This window comes from Amorphotheca resinae, assembly GCF_003019875.1.
Source record: "Amorphotheca resinae ATCC 22711 unplaced genomic scaffold M430scaffold_9, whole genome shotgun sequence".
Classification (NCBI taxonomy): Eukaryota; Fungi; Ascomycota; class Leotiomycetes; order Helotiales; family Amorphothecaceae; genus Amorphotheca; species Amorphotheca resinae.
In genome coordinates this window covers 315,190-341,130 of record NW_020194479.1, presented here as the reverse complement: position 1 = coordinate 341,130, position 25,941 = coordinate 315,190, and the positions used below count along the sequence as shown (strand labels likewise).

At 43.9% G+C, this 25,941-nt stretch overlaps 9 protein-coding genes across 9 annotated transcripts; 4 read left to right on the top strand and 5 right to left on the bottom strand.

Moving 5' to 3' along the window:
* Positions 1–182: 182 nt before the first annotated feature.
* M430DRAFT_36085 (hypothetical protein) lies at positions 183–1,463 on the bottom strand. Its single transcript, XM_024866865.1, has 2 exons — positions 1,309–1,463; positions 183–1,227 (listed from the first exon to the last, which is right to left on the bottom strand). The coding sequence occupies exons 1-2, from the start codon at positions 1,355–1,357 to the stop codon at positions 305–307; spliced, it is 972 nt and encodes a 323-aa protein (XP_024718839.1). The 5' UTR covers positions 1,358–1,463; the 3' UTR covers positions 183–304.
* Positions 1,464–1,748: 285 nt separating this feature from the next.
* M430DRAFT_20764 (hypothetical protein) lies at positions 1,749–3,330 on the bottom strand (the record flags this gene model as incomplete). Its single annotated transcript, XM_024864366.1, has 2 exons — positions 1,749–3,127; positions 3,177–3,330. 2 exons carry the CDS (start codon positions 3,328–3,330, stop codon positions 1,749–1,751), a joined length of 1,533 nt encoding a protein of 510 aa, XP_024718838.1.
* A 1,009-nt stretch (positions 3,331–4,339) lies between these two features.
* Positions 4,340–6,183, top strand: M430DRAFT_20763 (hypothetical protein; the record flags this gene model as incomplete). Its single annotated transcript, XM_024864365.1, has 6 exons — positions 4,340–4,495; positions 4,548–4,620; positions 4,701–5,036; positions 5,090–5,660; positions 5,736–5,863; positions 5,927–6,183. The coding sequence occupies 6 exons, from the start codon at positions 4,340–4,342 to the stop codon at positions 6,181–6,183; spliced, it is 1,521 nt and encodes a 506-aa protein (XP_024718837.1).
* A 589-nt stretch (positions 6,184–6,772) lies between these two features.
* Positions 6,773–7,463, bottom strand: M430DRAFT_20762 (hypothetical protein; the record flags this gene model as incomplete). The annotated part of the gene is made up of 2 exons (XM_024864364.1): positions 6,773–6,788; positions 6,835–7,463. The coding sequence occupies 2 exons, from the start codon at positions 7,461–7,463 to the stop codon at positions 6,773–6,775; spliced, it is 645 nt and encodes a 214-aa protein (XP_024718836.1).
* Positions 7,464–7,735: 272 nt separating this feature from the next.
* M430DRAFT_106208 (hypothetical protein) lies at positions 7,736–9,619 on the bottom strand (the record flags this gene model as incomplete). The annotated part of the gene is made up of 2 exons (XM_024861067.1): positions 7,736–8,722; positions 8,771–9,619. 2 exons carry the CDS (start codon positions 9,617–9,619, stop codon positions 7,736–7,738), a joined length of 1,836 nt encoding a protein of 611 aa, XP_024718835.1.
* An 828-nt stretch (positions 9,620–10,447) lies between these two features.
* Positions 10,448–11,316, top strand: M430DRAFT_106087 (hypothetical protein; the record flags this gene model as incomplete). The annotated part of the gene is made up of 4 exons (XM_024861054.1): positions 10,448–10,558; positions 10,607–10,833; positions 10,881–11,187; positions 11,239–11,316. The coding sequence occupies 4 exons, from the start codon at positions 10,448–10,450 to the stop codon at positions 11,314–11,316; spliced, it is 723 nt and encodes a 240-aa protein (XP_024718834.1).
* A 1,401-nt stretch (positions 11,317–12,717) lies between these two features.
* Positions 12,718–20,836, bottom strand: M430DRAFT_43677 (hypothetical protein; the record flags this gene model as incomplete). Its single annotated transcript, XM_024867640.1, has 2 exons — positions 12,718–14,022; positions 20,692–20,836. 2 exons carry the CDS (start codon positions 20,834–20,836, stop codon positions 12,749–12,751), a joined length of 1,419 nt encoding a protein of 472 aa, XP_024718833.1. The 3' UTR covers positions 12,718–12,748.
* Positions 20,837–21,957: 1,121 nt separating this feature from the next.
* Positions 21,958–23,753, top strand: M430DRAFT_29427 (hypothetical protein; the record flags this gene model as incomplete). The annotated part of the gene is made up of 2 exons (XM_024865876.1): positions 21,958–22,078; positions 22,153–23,753. The coding sequence occupies 2 exons, from the start codon at positions 21,958–21,960 to the stop codon at positions 23,751–23,753; spliced, it is 1,722 nt and encodes a 573-aa protein (XP_024718832.1).
* A 598-nt stretch (positions 23,754–24,351) lies between these two features.
* On the top strand, positions 24,352–25,880 carry M430DRAFT_60037 (hypothetical protein). The gene is made up of 2 exons (XM_024868837.1): positions 24,352–25,183; positions 25,252–25,880. Exons 1-2 carry the CDS (start codon positions 24,531–24,533, stop codon positions 25,652–25,654), a joined length of 1,056 nt encoding a protein of 351 aa, XP_024718831.1. The 5' UTR covers positions 24,352–24,530; the 3' UTR covers positions 25,655–25,880.
* Positions 25,881–25,941: the final 61 nt, after the last annotated feature.

The window sequence follows — 25,941 nt, the reverse complement described above, 5'->3', positions numbered from 1 at the left end:
CGTTGAATGCAACAGATCCGTGACTAAGATAAGACTCGGACAGTACATACTTCATAAGTCAAGAACTTATGTTCACACAAAATTTATTTCATCCCTTTCTGCATCCAGCACAGCCTCTATGGTCTTGTTTTCCTATACATCACAAAATGCCACAGCACAGGTATCTTACAGGAAATCTATTGGTATCTATCAGACTATATAGCGCCGAAATTCCCCATCCAAACGCCCCTTCACTGAAGCCAGTCCTATCCCAATGTATGTATATATATATATATATCTGCTTTCCTTTGCAGAAACCCAAAAATCAAACGGCAAGCAGCACCTTCGTGACCATAAATGCCAAGCATACTAGAACCCCGGCTATGGCTCGATCGATCCAGACAGTCACCTCGTCTCTTGGTGTCGGTACTTGCTGTAGTCTGATTTGTGGGGTCGTATTCGTCGTGGTTCCTGTGCTAGCTGTTGGGTTACGTAGTCGAAGGTCCCGTGCTGGTTCTGCTCGAGAGGTCGTGGAGCTGTCTGGCGGCACAGCTCCGGTAGGCTGAGGGACGCTCTGTGCAGGCCTCGCAGGAGGGTAGACGTCCGTTTGTGTCGTCGTTGCGGGAGCTGTTCCCGAGGTCTCCTGCTCCTTGGTAGGGGATTCGGATTCGGCCTTTCCTTCCCCGTTATCGCGCTGAATATCGCCTTCAAAACCAATGGACAGTTCCTTAGGAACGACCTCATCGGGCCTGCTGCTCCCCTCTCCATTCTCCCCCTCTTTCTCGCGCGCTGCTTCGGCGCATTCCTGAAGTATTTCCGCGTTGCTCTTTCCACAGGTGGCGCATTTCCAAGATCCGCTCCCTTCTGCGCACCGTCTCCGTTCGGCTTCGCTCGTGTCTAGACCTCCGAGTTGTCCTTTTGCATCCGTCTCCATAAACGCTCTCAATGCCACCAACGCGGTCCTGATGCCCCATGCCGGCTGCCACGTCTCCTCATGATGTCCGGAAATACTGAGACATATCTCGCGATTCGTCTCGAAGCGGCCAGACGGAGTAAGGAATCTAAAGGACGGCGGACGGAGAGGATATGTGGGTGGCAGTACTATTCGGCCGTGGTAGATCCCCGAAGCAAAGGGTGAGGAGGGCGGACCGCGAAGGGTGAAGTGCCATTCGAAGAGGTTGGAGTCTGATGCTGGGCTGGCGTGATAGTCTGGGGAAGGGGAAAGTGATAATTCTGATGCTTCACGCACTGAGTAAACTTCATGTTAGCACATTGGTCTGAAAGGCTTTGCTGGGAGCAGCGCGAAGGGACGCGAATAGGGACACGGACAGATTCGTTTTACAGTAGGGGATTTGGAGTTAAACTTCGTAGAAGACATATCGTGTAAAAGGGATCCACCAAGGTATACGTATTTGCCGTCGTCGTACCTTCGTATCTCTAATACATAGGAGAAAACAGTGGTTTTGGGCGCAAAACTATATCTCTGACGTCAAGATAGAGACGCAAGGAGAGCTTCGGCTACCAGCTGTTACTGTACCGCGGCTTGTGATAACGTGGCCAGAGATCACGTGGTGGAGACCCCTTACCTCCTTGCTTTTCAGTACTAAATATACAATTGACTTGGAGAGATATTTCCGGCCAGAAATTGAATGGGCTACGAGAATATTTCACTTGATATTTGGGATAGCAGCGCTCATTGGATATATCTCGGCACATCGCGTACATCAGCAATGCAAAATCACAACGCCAGGATCCCGACGAGCAAACTCTCAATCTACCCCTTCATCCTGACCATCCCAACCATCCCGCCCCCTTTCATTATCTTTCTGTCTTGCTAGCCTGTTTCCCAATAGCGTATTCGTGACCACGCCAACTCTCCGCGGCCATCCGTCGGTTGCTTTACGATCCAAAGCCCGTTGCTCTGCTTCGTCCTCATCACTGCTGATATCATACTGATCATCGTCCAAGTCCCCAGCTCGAGGTTGCAGGTTTCGCATTGAGACTGAGTTTGACTCTCTTGGGTATGATTCGTCAAGGTAGTCATTTGGACTCCGCCCCAAGACACGGTCAGCTTTTGATGGAGACCGGGGAAATGTTACATAGTGTCTTCCGGCACCCTCTTGCTGAGGGGGGAACGCCAGTGATGGCTCTCCCCACCCAGCATTCTGTTCTCGTAGTTTCTGTGCTTCCCTTTCGCTTGCTATTCGTTTCCTTGCTTCCAACCATTTCTCGCTCGGCTCCCAACTCCATCCATCCCCAGTAGTATTGCAGATGGGGAAAGCCCACAAAGCTTTTCTCGGACCAAACAAATGCAGGAGGTTTCTCTTCCAGCCAAGATCAAAAGCACTCGGCAATTTCTCCGAGTCTTGTTGATCGAGGTATTCCTCATATCTTGCCCGTGCTCGGCTTCGCTCCGCCGCATCATAAGATACTTGTCTCTGCTCGCCATTCTCCATATGGTCTACCTCCTGCTGTCGTGGTTCCCTAGTCGCATCTTCGTCATTTCGTAGCCGCTGTCCATAGCTGGGAGCCTCATATCCTTGATTTTGCGGTATGTGTTCATACTGTAGGGTTTTCCGCAATGGCGATAGGTATCTTGTCTTTTCTAAACACTCGATCGTTGTTTGTCCCCGCGAAGCAAGCAGGATGTGCCAGCCCGTGAACCCCGCTAAGACCAAACCGATTATTCCTGAGATAACTGCTAGCATAACGTAGTTGATCGGCATCAGGCTCTCTGAAGATTCTCCTTCATTTAACAGCTCCTGCCAGACCCAAGTTGCCGAAACGCAAAAGCAGAGAAAGCAGAATAATGTCGTGTATATGAGGAACAGGAGAAAGGCCTTGTAGTTTCTCAATCCAACACAGGTTGCGAGCCAAGGACAATGATGGTCCATCTTCAACACACATGCCCGGCATGTCGAGCAATGATGCGCGCGGTCCGGCTTCCTCGCCTGGCACTTCTTGCAGTATCGTAGTTCGCCATTCGCTTTCACAGTGAAATTCGTTGCCACAGGGGTTGCGTGCATGGGAAGAGAGCTGTAGCCATTGTTTTTAGGTGTGGTCGTCCCGGGGCTCGTGAATACAGCGGTTGTGTAAGACCAGACGAGGAGGAGATATATGGCGATACCAAGGAATGAGGTCCCATTCCCTGCAGAACATGTGAGTTTTGTAGGCAATAGTGGTGTATACTAACATACCTATCCAGGAACTTTGCGCACTCGCGGGCAAGAACCCAATCGTCGATTCTACCCAAACGGCCCAAGTCGTGATGCTGTAGACGAAAAGTAGGGGAAAGTAAGTAGCTCCCAAGCAGCAATACCGCTCGCATTTCCTAGCCCATTTCCGAGGCATTCTGGTTGGGGACATAGATTGACCTGGCGGCGAGAGAGTAGCCATTACCATCGAGGAGGGACACGAGGCATGTTGAGGGGCCTGTGTACCAAAGCCAAGTAGTGAAGATATTGGAGTTGTCGATTAGGGGGGCTTAGACGGATGCCACAGCTGACGAAACAGAAGGTTCGGGAGGTCGGAAGTTGCCGCAATAGGCAAATTGGGTGGAGATATAAATACACCATTCACAGCTAAACATACACCTCAGTGCAGTCACGGGATCCTAGGTTTTCCGACATCTACCTACCTAACCTGGGGTACCTTACAGAATCAACTTCTATATTCGAGATCACATACGCGAACATCAGAATCACGTCTATCCAGGGTGTATATAATGCGCAGTGTCATCACATCAGTCAACGGGACAGGCAGGAGACGGAGGATTTGGGAAATGTTTAAACCTGTTGGCCAGACCAAGGTAGGGCAGGTACTGTAGATTCTCCTCGTCCGGTTTCTCGACTCCTCAGTCCTTTAGAGTCCTTTGTAGCTGTCTATTCTTTTTGAATATTCTGATACGTTTGCCATGGAATGTAATTGCAGTGGGGTTTGCGTACTTCGCCTTCTAGGAGATATAAAAAAGGCTCTCCCCTCTTCGGCATCCCTGGAGCAGTCTCAGGAGAAAGCACCCAGATTATCTTTCATCGCATCTGTCTGTTAAGTAACATATAATACAATGTATTGTTTCCTTAGACGTAATGTAGCTGCTGCTTTCTCGGAGAAAAAGTGGAAAAGTAGAAAAAATGAGATTGCTGAGGATGGCTCTACCTCTGCTTCCACTTTCTTTGCTCGTCCGTACAGCACCAGAGCACCCCAACTTTTTAGCCAAGGTGCAACACGACAAAAACAACAACTCCTCAGTCTCTCTAAACTGTCTACCACAACGCCCACCTATGCGCCTGTGCAGCCAGAAGCGATTGTCTTTCCCTCCCGTCCTTCTTTGAAGCTCTCGAGAACCACGACATCAGCCCCCATGGCGCCCCCCACGCACTGCAGACGTTGCAACTTGACGTTCAGTACCTGGAACGACTATCATATACACAAGACTGTCTCTCGTCACCACATCTACTGTGTCATCTGCAGCCATGATTTCAAGTCAACTGACGCATATAAGAGACACCATGACCAGGTAGCATACGACCACCTACTACCGATTCGCTGTTCGATCTAATTGCGGACAGGAACATTCGGCCGAGCAACATCTTCCATGCCCTGGCTGCAATAGGGTATTCACACGTATTGGGGGTCTCATGAGTAAGCCCCTCTTGTTGATGTTCGAGCAGCTTCACGTTCGGTCTTCCAAGGTGCATGTTGCTGATCATCAAATCTTCCAGACCACATCGAGTTGACGGAGTGTTTGGCTTTGGACAAATATAAAGACCGCAAAGCGGATAAATCGGAGAAGACTGGTGGACTCGCCCGAATCCAAGCTCACGCAGAGTCCTGGACGCACCCCGAGAACGCCCATATGCGTACCCTTCCTGTTGAGCCGACCCTAGACACCCAAGATCAAAGCGATGGCCTTAGCACTACTACTCAGGTTGAGGCACTATATTCGATGTCGCCTCAGATGCCACGAGTCCAACTGTCCGGAGTCGATAGCCAAGCAAGCAATACCTTTCTAATTGATCTCTCTACATCAGTTGATAATACGGTCAATGCTAAAGCTCGTTAGTTGTTCACATTGGTTCCGTTTTTTAAGTTCTTACTAAGTTTCTCGCAGATGACAAGAGCTCCTTGGTTGAGGATGAGGAAGATCTTATTGATCTGGAGATTGCCGCCATCCCGGGTAAACTAGCTGTTACGACGAGCAGCCATTCCGAGCTGAACACATCTATCCATGCCCCAACTATCAACTACAAGAACACGGAGGACTTTCCAGCTCTCGGTGCTACCTTAAAGCAGGAGATGAAAACCTCCGACGATTACTTTATAATTGACAAAAACCCCTGGGTTGCAAAAAAGCAGTCGGATACCGCATCATCTGCCCATCCTTTGGTTGATCTTCAAAAAGATATCCTTGGCAAGAAGCGAACACCCGATCTAGGCACCATCAAGCAGGAACTTCTTCATCTTGGCCGTCAGGGTTCTGCCTGGTCTTTGCCGAAGAATCTATTTCCGAAGGCTCCTCCTGCGGTTGCACCTCCTGTGTCCCTGATTGAAAGCATCAAGACTGGTCCGCCAGGGAAAGGAGCCGAGAATGCGGTTGATCCAGAAAGCAAAAAGTTCCCACCTCATCATCCGAAAGCACCGGGGTTTTGTGCATCAGACTACTTGAACACCTTCACAAAAAAGTTCAAATGTCCTCACAGCGGATGCTCGCAAGTCACCTCTCCTTTCCCAATGAAATGACACTAACGGGAACCCAGAAAGAGCTTCGGGAGCGCCAACGGTTTTGTTCAACATCTGACATCAGCTGTACATGTTGCAGAAGCCCAGAAACTTCAATGCCCAAATTGTTTCCGTTATTATCACAGCGCAACTGCATTGACACAACGTACGTAATTCGATTCTCCCCTCATTTCCTGTTTGTCCCTTTGGCTAAATTGGATTCGTTCAGATGCTGAGGCACAAGGTATCCGCTGCAAAATTCGCGAGCTAGTTGAATACGGGACATATGTTGAAGATTTTACTGCAAGCACTGCTGGGATCGATGGTCGACATGCAGACGACACGGTTCGATACGTCATCACTGACGAGGCCAAAAAACAAGTAAACGCTGCCGCCCAGAGAGTCATCAACGCGAATGCAGCTATTCACGAGGCCAAAGCACAACGCCAAGAGGACTTCTGGAAATCGCACGAACCTACCTGGTGAAGTGGCCTCTCCAAGTAGCCCACTTCTCCTCCTGATTGCTTATGCTTCTTGGCTTGTCGGAGAGGTATCAGTATGCAAGCGGCAAGAATTTGAACAAGCAATGTTTTATATTCCTTGCCTTACCTGTTCTATTCCCAATTTCAGAGGCACTAATTGCTACGATGGATTTTCTGGCTCAATTTCCGCTTTCAATGCTTCTTCTGGCGAATATTCTGAGCTGTATTTAAGAAATTAGAGCTCCAACTCGACATGCTTTATGAGGGATTGCCCATTGCTTGGCAATTCTCATCCTTTTTAGACTATACTGCTGAAGAAGTATCCAGCTAGTTACATTTCAATAATCCTACCTGAGATTCTCCAAAGATTTGCGTGGGACAGAAATGCTGAAAAACTGACCTCTGAAAGAACCTCCGTTGTTAGATCCAGTAGCCCAACTCATGTTTAGTATTGGTCTATTAAAGAAGGTAGAGACTGTGCATTCACGTTCAGAAGGTTCAACGCCATTAATGAATTGTAATATGTCTCCATCCTCAAGATCCTGCCACCGATTGTTTTTTCGAAATGATACCCTCGGGGTCTCCTGTCAAGTTTAGAGTGATCGCCGCCTGTACTCGTTAGTACTTGCCAACGCCATCCTCAATACCGGCTCACATAATCTCCTTCACAGTTCTAGAAAAGCTATTCCTCGGCCGAGAAAACCAGCGATGCGGATTATTTGGGCCCGAACCACTACCCCTGTCCGCCCAGCGGGTGCGGAGGAGGCGCCAGTGATTTCGAAGCTCGTACGGGCGAACAATGATGGGATCATCCTTCGGAGCCACGACCAGCATCGGTACAAAACAGTAGAAGAAATCCAGCAAGTGCCTGTATTCCTCCTCGTCGATATTGCCCTGCCGATCGGCTCGGCACACATCCTCAAACATGCGCCCTAGGCTGGTCAGATGCACCTCCCGGCATACTTTCACGTACAGATTATTGAACTCTTCGGCTGGGGGGTGGGATGACGAGATGACTGGCTCTGCGGGTCTCAAAGAGGATGGGCGCACTGGCGGCTCTGTCCTAGACCCGCGGGGTGCTGGAAGGGTGGAGGTGTCTTGCTTTGGGGCATGTCGTCGTGTGGGTTGTGGGTTGCGAGGCGATGCTGGTTTGGTTCCTGGACCAGCTGCTTTCTGAGGGGCGGCTGCTCGAGAGAGAGGTCTTGATTGCGGTATGCCAGAGGATGGTCGGCTTCTTCCGCCGGACATTTCAGCGCCGCCCTGGTCGTGCTTAATTGCTGGCATCTCGGTCTCTTGTAAATGGCTTAGGTAGTAGGCAATCGTGTAAATTCTATTGAAAAATATTGATGTACGAAGGAGCAACCAAACGTTGGTAAATCTAGGGAGGATCGAAGGGACAGGAAAGAGGAGGGACAAGATACTACTCACCACACGAGGCGCGATGATTCAGTCCAAGCAGCACTTTATGAATCATCACCCTACCCTACCTATGTTGTTCACTTTAATAGACAATGAATGAAGCACAAGAGCATTGCTCATACATATCCATGAACTATCTATGGTTCTATCTGTGTAGAGCATGTGGAAATTCTCTCCCCGAGAAGTTGCAACTCAAGCTTCATGCTTTGAATATCCTCCTCGGGTCCGATTTTCACAACGCCAGAGTCCAGAGCAGTCAAGGCCTTTTTCTGGGCAAGCCTCAAAGGCCCTAAATAGATTTCCTCTACAATAGACATCATTCCCGGTGGAACAATATGCGTATACTGCTTTCCGCCAATAAAGTAAAGGAAGTTTACAACTGCCATGTGGAAAGAGAAGGCCTGGGCTAACTCTTGAATCAATTCTTTATCAGCGACTTCGCCGAGTGAAGACATGTCAGGAAAAAGATATGGTTGCGTGGCAGTGAGAGCCGCAGTTGACGCAAACACATTTTGCGATTTGCGTTCTTGAGCTGTAATGATTTCTTCTTTAAGCCATGATACGGCAGATGCTTTCAGAGCTTCGTACGGGCATTCCTCTAAAGTGTCAGAGATAAAAGTTAAACGAAGGCGATCAACGGGGTGTGCATGAAGAAGCGATGATGTGAGAACGTGAGATGCGTAGCGCAAGCTTGGCGATGCGTTGGTGGCAGATAGAAGAGAGAGTGATTGGAGGTGTTGGAGGAAATCTTCATCTTCAAGAGCTCCAGACACGAATTTATTTGTGTGCTCCAACCACAGGCCGATGGCCAATAAAGCATCAATGACTCCTGTAGGTCCGCTACCGATGGTCTCGGGCTCGTATATATGAATGAAAGTCTTAAACAACCTTGTATGGTCAGGAAAGATGGTGATGCTCGGTTGTGGAGTTTTCGAGCCAAATAGGACCGAGGAGAAGAGCAAAGAAGTTACCAGGAATAGAGACCCAGCTTTAGAAAGAGGGACTGCTCCCGGGGAAGAAGGGTAGTTGTCTTCGTCATCACTCTCAGAAGGATTGGAGTCGGTCTTGTAAATACTTTCGAAAAGCACTTTGTAATCGGAGAGACCCAGGTCTCGCAACAGGGCCTAGGAATCGTCAGAAACTAGAAAAGAACAAACAGTGTTGCTACTTACCACAAGCTGTCCAGTGATAGTGTCTCTTGTTGCGAGAACAGGCTGCTCCTTGAAGGCTTCACCTAAGCTCTTCCTACCGACCACAACCTTGGAAGGTTCAAATGATTCCTGCAGTCTCGCTGCCCATTCTAACGGATTAGCGTTCACATAATCTTCCAGTATATGTGTCAAGAATGACTGTAGGAGCTTGTTTTGGATTGCGGCCTCTTCGGGTTCCTCATCTTGCGCTTCTGGATCTGGGGCTGAAGGGTCTGATTGAGCGCTAGGGGATGCTGTCGGAATCTTAAGGCTGGATTCGCGACCCGGGAGGGGTGGCCGCTTCTTCCCAGATACTGCGCGAACAAATGAGATAATTGCAAGAGTTGCTTGGTTCGAAGGACGGAAAGCAGACAGGATTGCTATGAGGGAAGTCGAGAGGAATCGGGAGGGATATTTTGTTTTGATTCGCGGATGCAGTATGGAGAGGAGGTTAACCAAGAGACAGAACTTGTCAATCTCGTTCGGTGTTGAGGAGCGAGGGGTCTCTGAAGAAGCCTCGTCCGCGTCCTCCACCTCTGTTGAATCTAGATCTAATAGCTGCAATGCCTCCGTGACCTTTAGGATGACCTCTCGAGGGTTGCCCAGACGTGCAATGGTGTTCAAGCATAGCTCTGCACCTGGCATGGGTAGGAGAATATGGATCAGGTCCCAGCCAATGTTTTGGGTCAACTCGGCATCTTGGAGGAGGGTATTGAGGGTCGGCAGGAGATCGGGAGAGAGTCGGGATTCAAGGATGGTCAGGTATGTAATGTAGTCCGAGGCGGGCGGCAGACTGGCCGTGATGGCGTGGATTGCGTCCTCGGAGGCCATGCTTCTGTCCCCTGGTGGAGTCTGGAGATTGTCGTGATGCTTGTGGTGTTTGTGGATGGTGGATGGCGGGATGGCGGATGGATAATCGTGAATCGTGAATCGTGAATGGTTGACGCGGGGCCCGCGGCTGACGATGGAGGGACAGAGCCGACGGTAGCCGTTGACCGCCGGCTAGCGCGAGGCTGCGGGTCCGATAGGCGATATGGGTCTTTCCCGACTCCCGAGCGTCCCCATAGGTTGGTTTTCTATATGTTTATATTTCCATTCAAAGCGTAAGGCTTCTGTCACCATAATCAACAAGATAAGACACGGAACGATCAACATCCATCATCTATCCAAAGCCCGCCCGGCAAAAATACTCCGTCCATGCTCTTACAAAGCCCGGGAACACATATAATGCATGGTGCCTCTGGGCGCTGGAAAGGGACCTGAAGCCGTGGTTGCTCTGCTGCTTAGTAAGTATCTCAAGCCGCCTTCTATCCGTCGCTTTTGTCCTCAGCCCCGTCAGTATGTGGAGGATCTCCAAGCCCATCCCACGCACCTTTTGCAGCCCCTCCTGCCGCTCAAACAAGCCAGTTGTGAAGACCATCCAGCGAAGGGCCCAATTGACTGCACAAAGCCGTGCCAGCTGTGAGTAAAACGAGTCGCGACTCAGCAAATCGCGGACCCAATTAGAACCTGCATCTCAGAAGCATAACCCTAATTCACCGCTCTTCTCCAGCTGCCCTCGGTAGTCATATACAAACCAGATGTTATAGATCAGCCACACCTCGACAGCCCCTCCAGATCCGCCCTTCCTACCCCAGTTCCAGTTCACAAGCCAGAAGAATGTCTACTATCCACGAACCAACGGCAGAAGAGGCGGTAGCTCTCTTCGAAGCCATCGAGAAGAAATTCCCTCACAAGACACTCGGGGAGGACAAATGGTACATTGTGGCTGTGCGTATGCCATGAGTTTATCTCTAGATCCAACGTTAATCTTCAAAGCTATCAGCGCTCGTTGGAGTCGAACCACTGCATGTCGGAACACTGTACACCTATCTCATCAATAAACCCGAATTTGCGACATCCGAGTCCCGACAAGCACTTGTACGCCGTCTACGCGAAGCTCTGGTGAAGAACATATCAATTCAAGGCGTGTGCAAACCTATTGAGGCGGTCATTGCTATTGGAAAAGTCGAGCGACCGGAAGATCGGGACCTTTCTTGCTCGAGGTTGGGCATTCATCCATAATTGAAGAAGGGAGGCTGATTTGAATCAGGGAAGGATGGCAGGCTGGGCCAGAAAACCGTGCCAGAGGAGAAGCCTGGCTGAACACGATATACCAAAAAAATCTGTCAACCACCGTCGACCACTTTGCAGCACATAAAGACTTCGATTGGATCAGCAGGGAGATCACATATGGGCTGTACCTGTCAGATCACCGCATCCTTGAACCCCTTGCGACGGAATTGCTTGTTTTATCAGGGATAATGATACAAAACCTGCCGTCGGAAACTGCCTGGCACTTACGTGGTACTAGGAGGGTAGGTGTTAGTGCGGAGGACGTAGAGTTGGTACAGCAATGCGTAAGTTATCCTTGCCTGTCTAACTCGTAGCCTAGCTAACAGTTCGTATAGGTTGAGTTGGTTGCTAAATTTGCTGGGATCAGGTTGCATAAGGTCCCAAGAGTAGCTGATATTGAAAATGAGGTATAAACTCCAGCCTCCATTTAGTATCGATGAAATGCATTCTGGTCAACTGAATAGAAGGTGTCTATAACTGATACTACCGAGCATATTTTGCCGTTGCGCTCGGGCCAGGGAGCATAAGTTGATGGGGAAGAGTGGCACTGCCGATTATATATGGATGAGGAGCCTAGTCTGCCGCATTTGTAACGACAAACAAAAATTATCCCAGGACGTAGAGCGGGACAATTCTGGTCTTCAATGCACAAAAGCCGAAGCTACATCAGCTTATGCTACCGGAGTGCCTTGGTGATGGTAGGGATTTAACTATTCCGGCTGCGGTCTACTGCCATCAACTGCATATATGATTGATTGACTGACACTCCACACGAGACAGAAGAGGCGGGATGGTCTCGCTAGCTTTGCAATACTCAGATTTGCATTATGTCTCTCAACCGGCCTTCGTAATCTCGGTGACCTAGAAAAGTACCTAGATAGGTAACTCGGACAGTGTATACTGTAGAGCACGGCGGTGCGTGCTGAGATACAGCCCTGAACTCCGTGATGGCACGTCAATACAATGTAACAAGGCAATGCCGTGACGTGGATCCTCAGCGGTGGTTAGTGCTTCCAGGTCTTCTCGTGGAGCTCATCGAGATACGACAATGGCCCGACAGGCCCCCGACAATACCCACAAGCTCAACTAAGAGCAAAGGCTACCTCGCGCGCCTGATGCGCGCTCCGAAGCACTTCGCGAAATACCTCGAGGTCACGGGGTTCTACTCTAGGATCTGTACCCGGTAGACGGGCGGCGTATAGGGCGGCGGGCTCTGCCTTACACTCGTTTACTTCTCTATCTACTAGGATAGCGTAAGGTAGTCCCGGAGGATGTTCTTTTTAGCATAAGGCTCTAGTCTTACGCGTTTCTTTTAACAATAGCCCTAGCGGCATTACACTTGGCTTTCTTTACCTACCTTATCTTTCTTTACTTATACATTACGTAATACACGCTATCTTCTTTTCTTTTGTTAGCTTCTAGCCTTAACACTTCTCTCTTTCTAGGAGCACTAAAATCTGGCCCCTAGCCGACGACCTACACGCTTAGTAAGAGTAACTATAGGGAACACCCCTCTCTAAACATTCTAGTAGTCTATCCCGCCTGTTAGGGAAGGTCACAGTTACATAGCCCTTTAGCTACACGCGAATCACCGCATAAAATGCTTTCTAAGGTTGTACTCTGTATATAAAATGTGTCTATAGCTTAGCACGTCTCTATACCCTTCGGGAGGTCACGGGCGTCTAGCTTCGCTAGCGCCCCCCGGACGTAAATTAATAATATCATCATCATCATCATCATTATCGAGATACAAGCGCTCGGCATGGTTTAGATCCTTCTGAGGCGAATTATACATATATTAGTTAGAATTAAGTGCCTATGAAATGACATCTGTTATTATTATAGCTATCCTGTAAAAGCTTTCACCAGCCATGTAATAGTGTTCATCAAAACCCTACGACAAGAGCCTATCCATCTTGCCAGGGTGAGGATCTTTGCTTTTCGTGATGATTCTCGATCATTTAGAGGCGGTGGGGGAGAGTCTGGCTGAAGGATATAGCGAATAGCTAGAGATTGTGTATGGCAAGAATTCAAAGACTGAATTCCTTGGCCAGACCAGACAGTGCGCCATAGTTGCTTCGTGAAGTGTTGAAGGCTTTGTCTAGAAGCTCGTAGCTCAAATCCATGGACTAAGCCTGGCCACTCCGATCCTTTGGCCTGTTTGTGAATAGTTGTAAACCGTGCCCAGAGAATCTTGGTCGATTCAATAGTCGCCACAACATTATTAGAACTCATTGCAATATCTGTCCACTGATCCTCTTTGCCAGTAGGAATGGTGTATGAACTACAACCAGGTGGGCTTGGTTGGGACGGGGAAAATTGGAGAACAAGGACGCCTTCATAAGTTTTGTTTCCATAATGCCATGGCTTGTTTGAGTTGAATTGCATCATCCGGGCCGGGATATGGCCAACAACCTGGCCTCTGAAAACTGCCCAAAGAAAGGCTTGGAGAGGACTAAACGCTGTCCAGACCACAGGAATGTTGCCGACTCCTCGACCGAGTGCTGGAGCAATCTGGTTCCGCTGGCCCTTGCCTCTCAAACCATCAAATGGGCGATGGGCGAGAGATAATATGAAACCTGGAGTCGAAATATGCTCTGCAGTCCCATGGTAGACATAGAGGCCTCCCGGCTGAGATGGAGTCCAGGTCGAGGATTGATGAGACATGTTCTCCAGGTCTCGAGTGAACGATAGCCGATTCCAGGCTTCAGAGAGATTTGGGCCTACTAGTGTCACCTGCTTAAAAGGCCCACCATCATCAACAACACCAGCTTGGGGCAGAGGCTCCATGTCTGATGGCCCATCGTACTGAGGTATTGCCCTATGAGTATGCTTTCTACCTGGAGTAATAGTCTCAAAGCAGTAGAGAGCAATGGCCTGGCAAATGTCAGCAACCCACGACTCGAAATCCAAGCAACATATGAAGGTATCTGAGAGGTTTGGGGCTGGATCATGGCGTGGGGTCGACGACGATGTGGAGCTAGGAGGGGCCAGGCTGCCGACGATATGATCAAAATGATAACAGCGGGCCTCAAATCCCATTAGGTATTTGTGATCGAATGCCGGAGAGACTGTTCGTATAAAATCATCCACGGAAGTAGGAAATATTTGAGTGGTGACTGTAGAAGTCAGCTTGATGTAACAAAGAGTAAAGCGACCCATCTGTCAAACAGCAGGATCAATTACCGGGTTACGGAACACGTTCCCCTAATTACTAACTGATCCTTGATCAATATATAAGGATCGATCCCTTACACCCTGTTTTTAATAGTTTATAGTGTTGTTAGGATTTAGGCACTTAGGTACCTATATACCCTGTTTATAGTAGATACGGCGCCTATATATATAAATAGTAACCTCCCTTTTTAAGTATATAGAGTAAGGGACTACTCTCTGTTCTATTTAATTTAGTTTAATTTAATCTACTTGTTACGCTACTAAAAAACACTTAAATTCGCTTATTATATCCCTCTCTTTATACTATAATATAACCTTAATTATTTAACAGTTATAAGCCTAGGTTACTTTAATAGCTATTCGGTTATTTAGATATAAATTAACTTATCGACTAATTAGCGCTTAGATTACTAAGCCTGTCTAATATAAAACGACTTTTTAGCTAATTAGAGCGCTTAGATTATAGAGCCTCTTAAATAGTATTAAAAAGGATTATTTTAACTCCTTATCGTATCTCTTTAACTACTTAGTTCTAAACTCTACTAATAGCTGTTTAAAACTACTACTAATAGTAGAATCACACCTAATTTCGACTGTTTTAGTAGTACTTACTACCTAGTAAAAGTATATTAACTACCCCTTTACTCTTTAGTAACAAGAGTCGCCTTTACCTTCTCTTTTTACCTCTTCTTTTAACACATACTTCTACTAACTAATACTAGTAATATACCTAGTAATATACTAGTTCTAAATAGATCTAAAGAATAAGATTACTAGATAAAAGTTATTAAATCTAAAGCGCTAGGTACTAGAGTTTAGATATATATTAACCTAGACACTATAAAAGCAAAACTCTTTATTCTAGTAGAGCTAAGCTTCTTAGATCCTTTAGATATTAAAGGAGTCCCTAAAGATAGCTTAAGAGTTACTTACACTATACTAATAAACAATAAGAAAGAATAATATCGTATCTACTAAAAGTATTACTCTAAACACTAAAGAGAGTATAAGTACCTAGCTTAATTAGTTAGAGACATACGCTCTCTAATTACTAGATTAGTAAAGAGAGAATATGTTAAATACGTTAATACTAAGGATATAGTATATAAGATCCTAGTAGATCTTTAGTAAAAGGTTATACCTTCTAATAAAGTTAAACAAGATCTCTTCTTATAAGATCTAACTAACGCTAGTATCTTACTAAAAAGGGGACAGTTAGTTATAGCCTAGATAAAACGCTTTAAGTCTACTTACCTAGCTTATTTAGTTAATAAGATACTAGAGGTATCTAGTAATAGACTAATTAAGGCCTTTATTAACGGCTTAAAAGAAGTTAATCTATACTTTATTAAGATAGTACGCTATAAGTTACTTAAGAAAGAGGTAATAACGTTTAAAGAAGTATTAGATAAGTTTAAACTTAACCTTAAGAGCTAAAGAGATATTAGAGTTTCTAGATCTAGACACTATAGCGCCTTCTTAACTATAGACACTACACTTAGTAAAAGAGGTAGTAGTAGTAGTAATAGTAATAATAACAAGCTAAAGTATGTCTATAGTAGCTACTATAACTATTATAACTACTATTACTTAATACTAACCTAACGTCTTAATTAGTAGAAACTAAGAAAAGATGTCTAAAAGAAGATTAACGACTAATTAAACGCTAATAGTAAACTTAAAGCTACTATTAAGTTAATTAAGAGGCAGAAAGAAGGTAGTAAAGGCAAGAAGTAAGGTAGTAGCTATAAAGGAATTATAGAGGATAAGAAAGAAGAGGTCTTTAAGGCTTTTACTATAGACTTCTCTATATCTATATCTAAAGCTTTTTAAGCTAACTTTAGCTACTTTATTTTAGTATTAACTCTAGTAATTCTAGTAGCCTACTTAGTCTAATTACTCTCTTTTAGGCCTACTTATCCCCTTAAGAATAGCTTTATCTTAGACTTAAGAGTAATAGTTTATGTTTATAATAAGCGAGTAAGGTTCTATAATATCTAGCCTATATTACTAAAGAGCGTACTTATTACTAGTAAAGACTATATCTAAATTAAGGCTTTTAGAGATGTTAGGATCTAACTATAAGGCCTAAAAGGCTAGTTTAGTATAGATCTTAGGAGTATAGCCCTAGTCCCCTTCTTCTATACTAGTGTAGTATCCTTACGTAAGATAATTAAGAAAGGAGTCTACTAGGATATAAAAGAAAACTACTTTACCTATTAAAACAATACCTTTTGTTATACTCTAGTTAGGTTTAACTAATAGGTATTAGAATATAATAGTACTACTACTAGATCTGCCTTCCTAACTATTTAAGAACCTTCTTTTATTAAGAGTGCTTCTAGTTTAACTATTTCTACTATTATTGTTCTTATACCTGTTGTCCTTATATTTGTTTTTATACCTAAACTAATTAAATATAAGCTACAACTAGTAGCAACAGTTATATTAACTATTAAATTAACAGCTGTTTTAGCGGCCTTCCCGGCTAACTTACACCTACTAAGAGCACTATTAAAAGCGTTAGTTAAACTCTAGTACAAATAGATAGGGCACCTATATATAGAGGTAATCTAACGCCTAGCTACTAGTACTAAAAGAGTTAAGTTAGTACCTAAGGATTAGTACCTAATCCTACTATATAAGGTTTACTATCTAGTAAACACTAAACAGATTATATCTAGAGCTCTTATTAGGTAAGTAAATAAACTATTTATAAGGATCTACCTAGATCTTATTTAAATATACTTAATAGACTCTAAAGAAGTATATATCCTTTACTTTCTTAACGATCTTACTAGAATAAGCTTTATATATATCCTTATAACTAAACAAGGCTCTCTAGCTACTATATAATACTTTGTTTCCTTAATTAAAAGACACTTTAATACTAAAGTCCGCTAGATTAAGCTTAATAAAGAAACGTCTCTTAAGAGGGATTTTAATAATTAGGTAAAGGTAAAAGGCTTTATTATTAAATAATTAGTACTACGTATAGTAGCCTAAAATAGGCTAATTAAAAGATCTAAGGAAGTACTCCTTAGTAGAGTAAGAGTACTAAAAATAGGATCTAACTTACTATTAAAGCTATAGCCTAAACTAATAAAAACAGCTAGATACCTAGTAAACAGATCTCTTATTACTTCTTTAGGCTAGAAAACACTATATAAGTATCTTTACTACTCTAAACTAAACCTCTCTTACCTCTATGCCTTTAGCTATAAAGCCTACGCCTTAATTAAAAACATAGTACGCCTAAATAAGCTAGAACTAAGAGCTTTTATTAGATACCTAGTAAGATATAACTCTACTAATATATTTAGGGTCTAGATTCTAGCTAGAAATAAAGTAATATTAGCTAGAGATGTTACATTTAATAAATCCTAAAGGTATTAGCCTTAAGATAAATAAGACACTACTAAAGAAGTAATTAAAGCTATTAAAATACTAGTAATTAGTAAATACAACTAGTAAATTAAAGAAGAAGACAATCCTTTTAATCCTATTATAAAAGAAACGTTACCTAACCTACTAGCTATAGAACTAACATATTTAATAAATCCTGTCTAAATAATAACAATAACAACTCCTTTAATAACAACTAATACTATTACTAAAACTACTATTAATCTATTAGTAGATTCTACTAATAATCTTGTTAACAATCCTGTTACTAATCTTCTCTTAATACTAAGAGCGTTACCTGTTCTAACTACTCTTTTTATACATACAAATCTTTCTCTAAACGTCGACTTATCTAAAACTATAACTAGAGATATTAATAAGGTTATAAATAAAGATATAAATAAGGCTATAACTAGAGTAGACTAAGAGATAACTGTTACTAATAAGGTAGAGCTAGAGAATAAAATATAAGGACCTAAACTAAGGAACTAATACTATAGGCGTAGCTCTAATTCTACTAGCTTAAATCTAGTAAATATCTTTTTAATAAGAACACAGAATTAATAAGACAGGCATAAAGCCTATACTGTCTAAATAAGGTAAATTAAAGCCTATAGTAGGTTCTATACTACCTTTTAAGTAAGAACAGAATACGCTAAAAAGAGGATCTATAAGACTAAACTTCTACCTACTCTTAAATACTAGAAAGAGGTTTAAACTTATCTATATTAAGATAAGTTTATAGTAGCGGCGTTAAAGGAGTATAAGGATCTTAAAAGACGTAAGATCTTTAAGACTATACTTAAGAGTATATCTAAAGTAAATATAATCCTTGTCTAGTAAGTATTTATATATAAATTTAATATAAACAGCTTCTTTAATAAATTTAAGGCTAGACTTATAGTTAAGAGTAATCTCTAATATCTTACTAGCTAAGATAACTACGCTACTACTCTAGCGTTATAGGTTTTTAGAGACTTAATAGTAATAGCCTGTTACTTTAATCTAGAGATCTACTAGCTTAACGCTATAAATGCCTTTACTAATAGTAATATAGATAAGACTATTTATATTAAATATCCTAAGGGTTTTAATAACCTAGAGTATATTCTCCTCTTTCTTAAAGCTCTTTATAAGCTACGCTATTTCCTTTTCTTATAGTATACCTACTTTACTAAAACACTAGCTAAGCTTAGCCTATATCTAGTTCTAAAGGCTAAGTGTCTTTATATAAATAAATACCTTATTATCTTTTTTTATATAGATAATATTACTATTCTAGTAAGAAAGGAATATTAATAATACCTTTAAACCTTTAAATAGAGCCTGTTTAGTACTTATAAGATACGTAATATAAGAGAATTAAAGTAGTTCTTAAGTATCTAAGTAACTAGAGACAGAACTACTAGATAGATATAGTTAAGTCAAGACTCTTATATTAAGTTAATTACTTTAACCTTTTACTTAAGAGTAGAAGAGAAGAACGTTCCTTTAATACTTATGTTAACTATAGAGTTAGTTCTAAACCCTAGCTAGGCCTCTTCTTAAGAGATCTATAGCTACTAGAGGAAAGTAGGCTTAATTCTCTATATAACTATTATTACTAGACCTAACGCTATTAGAGTAGCTAATAAGCTCTCTAAGTTTCTTTTAAACCCTTCTCTTAATTATCTACGTACTATAAAAAGAGTTATTTAATACCTTTATAGAACCTGGTTTCTTAGGATCTAATTTAGAGGTAGTAATAGATTAGAACAAGCGTTCTCTTATACTAGTAATATAGCGTATACTAACGACTTAAAAACTAAAAAGAGTACTAAAGGATATGTGTTTTACTTATTTAGAGGCCTTATTAATTAGAAATCCTCTAAACAAAAGACAGTTACTATATTAAGTATAGAGGCTAAGCTTTTAGCCCTGTCTTATACTACTAAGGATCTTTACTAGTAAAGACGCCTCTTTACTAAGATCTTATTAAAATTATATAAAGAGTTTACTATTAATGTAGATAACGCCTAAACTATCTACCTTATATAATTAAGAACTCTACGCCTAGTTACTAAGCTTAAATATGTAGATATCTATTAATACTAGCTATACTAAGAAGTAACTAAAGAAAGACTTAGTCTATAGTAGCTGTTAACCTATAACATACTAGTAGATAGGTTAACTAAGGCCTTACTACGCTAAAAACATATCGAATTTATTAAATTACTTAATCTAGTAGATATTAAGACCCTAAACCTAAACGATAGCTAGCCTACAGATTAGGGTAGTTAAACACTCTCTATTTTAGTAAGAAACCCTTTTGTATAACTACTAAACACTTAAGACTAGCTTTTACACTAGTCTAAAGGTAATTCTTACTTAAACGATTAAGTAAGACCTGTTCTAGGATCTAGTTCTTATCTTAAGCTTGATTTCTTATTTAAGAAGTCTACTTTTTATACTATATTTCTTATTTAAGAAGTCTACTCCTTATTCTTAAAGATTTAACTGTTTCTATAGTTATATTCTTTAGTTCTATTTATTTCTACTACTTACTCGACCCTATTACTTAATATGTCTTACTACTTAGAGTACTAAGAGTCCTTAAGGTTCTTCTTTAAGGAGCTTTAGGACTTAAACGTTAAGCCCTTCTTAATTAAGTACCTACTATTACGTACTTTCCTTAATTCTTTAACCTTTTACTTATAGAGAGAGCCGTACTAGTAAGTACTAGTATACCTTTAGGTATAAGAATAGCTTTATTATTACCTAATTAGGAAAGAGAGCTAAAGAGAGAGCCGTACTAGTACTTAGCTCTCTAGTTAAGTCTAGAATTAGCTTGATCCCTAAGGGGGTATATTAAACAGTAGGATTAATTACCGGGTTATAGAACACGTTCCCCTAATTACTAACTAATCCTTAATTAATATATAAGGATCGATCCCTTATACCCTGTTTTTAATAGTTTATAGTGTTATTAGGATTTAGGTACTTAAGTACCTATATACCCTGTTTATAGCGGATATAGCGCCTATATATATAAATAGTAACCTCCTTTTTTAAGTATATAGAGTAAGGGACTACTCTCTATTCTATTTAATTTAGTTTAATTTAATCTACTTGTTACGCTACTAAAAAACACTTGAATTTGCCTGTTATATCCCTCCCTTTATACTGTGATATAACCTTAATTATTTGACACTATCTATAAAACTTACATTGCTGACGAAAATCAAGGAAAGAGATCACTTTATCCGCGAGGTAGTCTCCAAGGTCGTCAATCATGTTTACATCAGGGTCGCAAGACTCGGCAAGCTCTTGCGAAAAGTAGACGCAAGCTTTCTTGAAGGCTGCGAGCATCATGATGGCTCTCGAGGATGAAGACGGCAGGATTGCAGAGTGACAGCGACAGTAACACCCTGCAGAGTGACAGCGACAGTAACACCCTAAATCCTCACACTCTTATTAGTTGAATTAAAACAGCGGTACGTAAGGTGTATGTTAAACTTTGGGCCTGCATATGTTGGAAGAGGGGAGATCTGCAGAAATTACCTAGTCGAGGTAGTAGCGTAGTGTGGGGGGTGAAGGTACCTTAGCTAACCGAGCCCTCTCAGGTATGTAATGGCCCAATCACATAACAACTTTCCACCTCCACATTAGGGAGCTGGCGAGGCTGGCGAGGCTGGCGACTCTGAACACCTCACTTTTGTTCTTCTACCCTATGGCGGCGGGGCGGCGCGAGGCGCGGGGACAGATCGTTTTGGAAGAAAAAGGTACACCATCCCGTGACCCTTCGCCTAATATAAGCTCTCCTCTCTTATCTGAGCCTTCTTCACGTCACCGCTCTTGCTTAGGCCCTACCTTACAAGGTAAATCTACGGCGGTCGCCTAATGTCAGGTGACCTACCTAAGCGACCGCACCCTGTAGCTACCTCAATGCCCCCACCCCCACCTAGCTAGATCTTCTCTCTTCAGACGACAATTCACATCCAAGCGTATATATACTGCATGCAGGATACGTGAGCTGTGATGACCGTGACATGGTAGTAATATCGTTCGACTCAACAAGATCTCCAAATCAACTCGAGCCCGGTATTCCACAAGCCTATACGAACACCGTCACCCCCCCACATCCACCAACAATCTGCAGATCGACCTCACCTTTAGTATTCGGGCGAAGCATCAAAGACGCCGGCTAATAGTGCGACCTTTCCGAGCGCACAAGCCGTCTCCCGGCGTAGCTAGATGCCAGCAAAGAAGAAAAAGGCGGCGATCACAAAAGAGAGATACAGGGATCCGTATCAGAGAGGAATCTGCTTCTACATCAGCCAATCCAGAGATCGCGTCAGACAATCCTGAGCCCAACCTACGTACCTACCTATTCCTTAACTCTCTTCCATCGAACCATCATCCAAATCATCCAGCATTTCAACAGCGTGCTTGTCTCCTAAGAAAGCCTCCTTTTTTCCCTGCGTCCCAACAACATGGCGAAGCGGATGCGATTTTCAAAGAGCTCCGAGTACCAGCCCCTCGACATCCACGACCACCAAGTTGATCACAGCCGATGGGAACTTTGCCGTGCTGGGAAGCTATGGAATGTCCGCCGTAGGTGTTTGTCCCCAATCATCCACTAATCTTCCACTCAAGATGGTCTTCAATACTAATACGGTGATGGACAGGCACGGAATCAACAGAATGGGGGTCACCACATGCTGCTGCTGTGAGAGCCCTGGTCGAGACTGAGGTGACAGAGACAAATATCGATCTTCTGCGCACCTTCCACCCTGCATTTTCTAGCAGTGAAGGAGACTTGGTGAAACTTCTGTGCCGGCCTGACGATTCGCGCGCATGGGTTGTTTTTGATGCCACGGAACCCATTCCGTACACACGTGTTGGAGGTCTCCCCATTCATTCCATGCCAACCTTTGAAAACTATCCCATCGGGGTCCTGATCCCCGGAGGATGGGCGCGTCGCGACCTGTTTCACCACTCCATCAATCCACGTCGCCTTCTCAGCAACGAAGACCTGGATCGGTTTCGCTTGATGTATCCTCGGGCATGCGGCGCAAGAGTCCTCCTAAGCGGTGTCATTCAAGTTCTCTACCCTACAAGACAAGCCATGAATTCGGACTTGAAAGAATACGTCTCCTATAAGGCCGCGGGGATACAAGTTTACTTCGACATCATGGACTGCCAGCCTTCCCAGACAAGTATCGAGGTTGGCCAGTCTATCATAGCAGATCCAATTTCGCCGAAATCAACATCCTGCATAGGATTAAGAGTCATTTTGCCTGATAACAGCCCTGCTATTACGACGGTAACGCACGGATTTGTTCGCTGCCCAGGTGTTGCCGGTTTTGTCGGACGCACTGTGGACTACCTGTGGACGATCAAAGATGCACTGACGAGATTTCAAACGGTATCGCGCACCAGATTTTCTCTACCGTACGTGGGCCCCCAGCAAACGCCAACATCAAACACTTCACTGGGGAAGAAGGTGTGGCTTTGTGGCAATGCCAAGCTTCTAGGAACGATATCCGCCACGTTCGATTCGCCCAGCAATTGCAATCCGTACCCGGCTGGCTATTCTCATGACCTGTCGTTTATCTCTGCGGCTTCAGACCGCAAAGAGGACCAGCTGCCCAGGGTCGACTCCCCAGCCGGGCTGCCCAAAGTCGATGGGTGGGCTAGGGTTACCGAAGCTTTGGAGGGCAAGCCCTTGTTTATTACCTCCACTGTGGCCTACTCAGAACGCGACACGATTCACGGGGAGGTCCTAGATGAGGGAACAAGGAATCTGCTTCAGAATCATACGAAAGAGGTAGCGGCCGAAGGTACCCAGTACTCTTGGGACCGAGACACTTTAAGCCAATCCGTTGCACTGCTTTGGCGCGTTGTCCCAGATCCGAAAACCGTTGCCGCTGCCACGACAAAATCCTTAAAACAGGACCTGGACAACTACGACCGCAGTGTTACTGGACACTCAGGTAGTGTCGTATGTTTGGGCAAGCCGACAGACAAGACTGTTAAAGCCCTAGTATTTCAAAACTTTCAAACATGGCTTTCAGCAGGGGAAACAACAACTATTGCAGGCGGAAAGACGTTTTCTAAACTGGTGGGCTTAAAGGGAGGATTTGTGCTGCCTACTTTTCTCTACGACAAATGCACTTTGGACCATAATATTTGCGGCCTTCTAAATACTGAGAAAAGATTTGCTACCCTCCCTACCCACCGACAATCAACATCTTCTGGTCGCCGTAGCTTTTCTGCAGTGGTTTAATGTTTGCTGTCTTTTATAACCGGCGTGGCGTACACTAATTCGCCAAAATAGCTGATCATAAATACAACGGTTTCAAATAAGAAAGCAAGCATTTCTCACCTTTAGGTCTACAATCTGGCAGTAGGCCTACTGATTATAGTAGCCGCGAAAGATATAAAACGACTAGTACTAATAGTCTTAGAAACAGACGTAGACTGTCTCGAATAGACACTAAAGTAAGGAGAAAGTAACTAGGTCTAAGGAGTTAGTAAGTAACGTAAACGACGTAACTAATAAGGGTGTTATACAAGTAGTTAGATATAATTCTGTATTATATAGGGAAACTTGTATTAAGAGGGTAAGAAGGTACATAATTTAAATATAAGAATATAGGTGACTAAGAGTAGATACTTTGTAATCAGAGCATTTGTATCTATCCTACCTAGGTAGTGTGGGGGTGTGGTTCTGATTAGAGTGATCGGTTGTAATCCTCCTTGCTTAAGACGATAAGTCGACACTACTTAAGCGAGATTGATGATTACCTAAGGTATATTTGAACCACCACTACGATCTTTTAATTCTAGCAAAGAAGCCACTCTCTGCTAACTCAACACTAATCATATCCCCCACCACACCATTACCCCGCGCAACTGAACTGTTCATCGTCGCCTCCACAGCGTATCCTATGCGGCAGGCCGCCATCTTATTCATCAACCCTACAGCATCGTATACCTAGTCACAGAACCTCGGTCTCCGAACTCTCATCTTTCGCACTTCACAGACTCCATCTAGGTAACCATGTCGCTAACCGCATTTCATCAATTTCCAGAGCTCGCCCCTGAGCTAAGGAACAGAATCTGGAAGATTGCCATCACGTCCTATATCCAGGATGTCGCGGATCGACTCCCGCGTTGGTTTATTAGTTCTTGGGCCGAACGGCGGCGCCAGGCAATTGTTAGTTGCCTACCAGGAAAAGACAGACTACCTTTAGCTTTGTATGTCTACCTCCGGGACCCCTACAACGGACTAAAACTGCGTTTCGAGGAGGACGAATTCGAATCCCTTGTCGACTGCTTTCCTATCTCCTCTGTCTGCCACGAGACGCGTATGAACGTCGCCGAGTTCTGCCGGCTACTAGCGCCACATGTGCGATTCGAGTACGATACAAGCACTCTGTGGTCACTCAAACCGCCTGAGAAAGGTGCCGAGCCTGTCGTGCTAAGGAGTTCACACTGGCTACCTGGCGCAGAGACCCTTGAGCGTGTATTTGCTCAGCCGACAACATTAACTGTTAATGCCGGGCTGTTTAGATCGGCAGAGCACCTCGTCGGAATAGTGTTTCGGTTCTTTGGCAACAGGATTCAGCGCCTAGTCATGGACCTATGTGTTCATGATAACAAACCTGTAAAGCATGCATACTGGTCTGATCCTGGTGCAGCACCTATAAGTATGTGAGTAGTTTGATTTCACTGTTCTAAGGATACATTACAGTAGCTTTCTATGCTAATCTGCATAACAGCGAGGCTACTTTGAATCACGATCTTAAAGCAGACCCTGCTATTATCTACGTGACGAGGGATCAGAAACTAGACGTATCAGAGAGCTTCTGGCAGAATCTATATAACAGTGAGGCTACTCTAAATCTCGATTCCGAAGGAGACCCCGCTATTATCTACGTGACGACCGGGAGGGATCAGAAATTGCACGTGTCAATGAGCTTCTGGCAGAACAAAACGCTGCAAACGCAAACCGAAATGGACATGACTACACATCTCCTGAAAATGTATGAAGTTTTTGATGCCTCTTCAGAGAGATTGCCGCTTCTCGAGCACATTGAGGTGAATCTTGAAGTATGGGGGATGGATGGTATCGAAAGAACTAGACTTACGACAAATTGGAAGCGGGACTATATGGTTAGGTAGAGAAAAGAATGATATATCCTTTAGGAGGGGATGGCTTCTCTAGTGTCTATACGTAGGGCTGTTAGCGGGGTAGGGTAGGTTGGTAGGTGGCTAAGGTACATGTAGGCTGTAGCTAAGGTACCATACCTTATACATCGGCCCCTTCCCAGTAGCAGGCATTTAGGTACTACCTCAACCAGCGGACATTTAGCTAGAGCCCAAACTTATCGACCATAATGTAGTCTCTTCTGTTTCTTCTGACATCTACCTCAACCCAAACCGTTTGACGGACTGGACAATGCTGGACA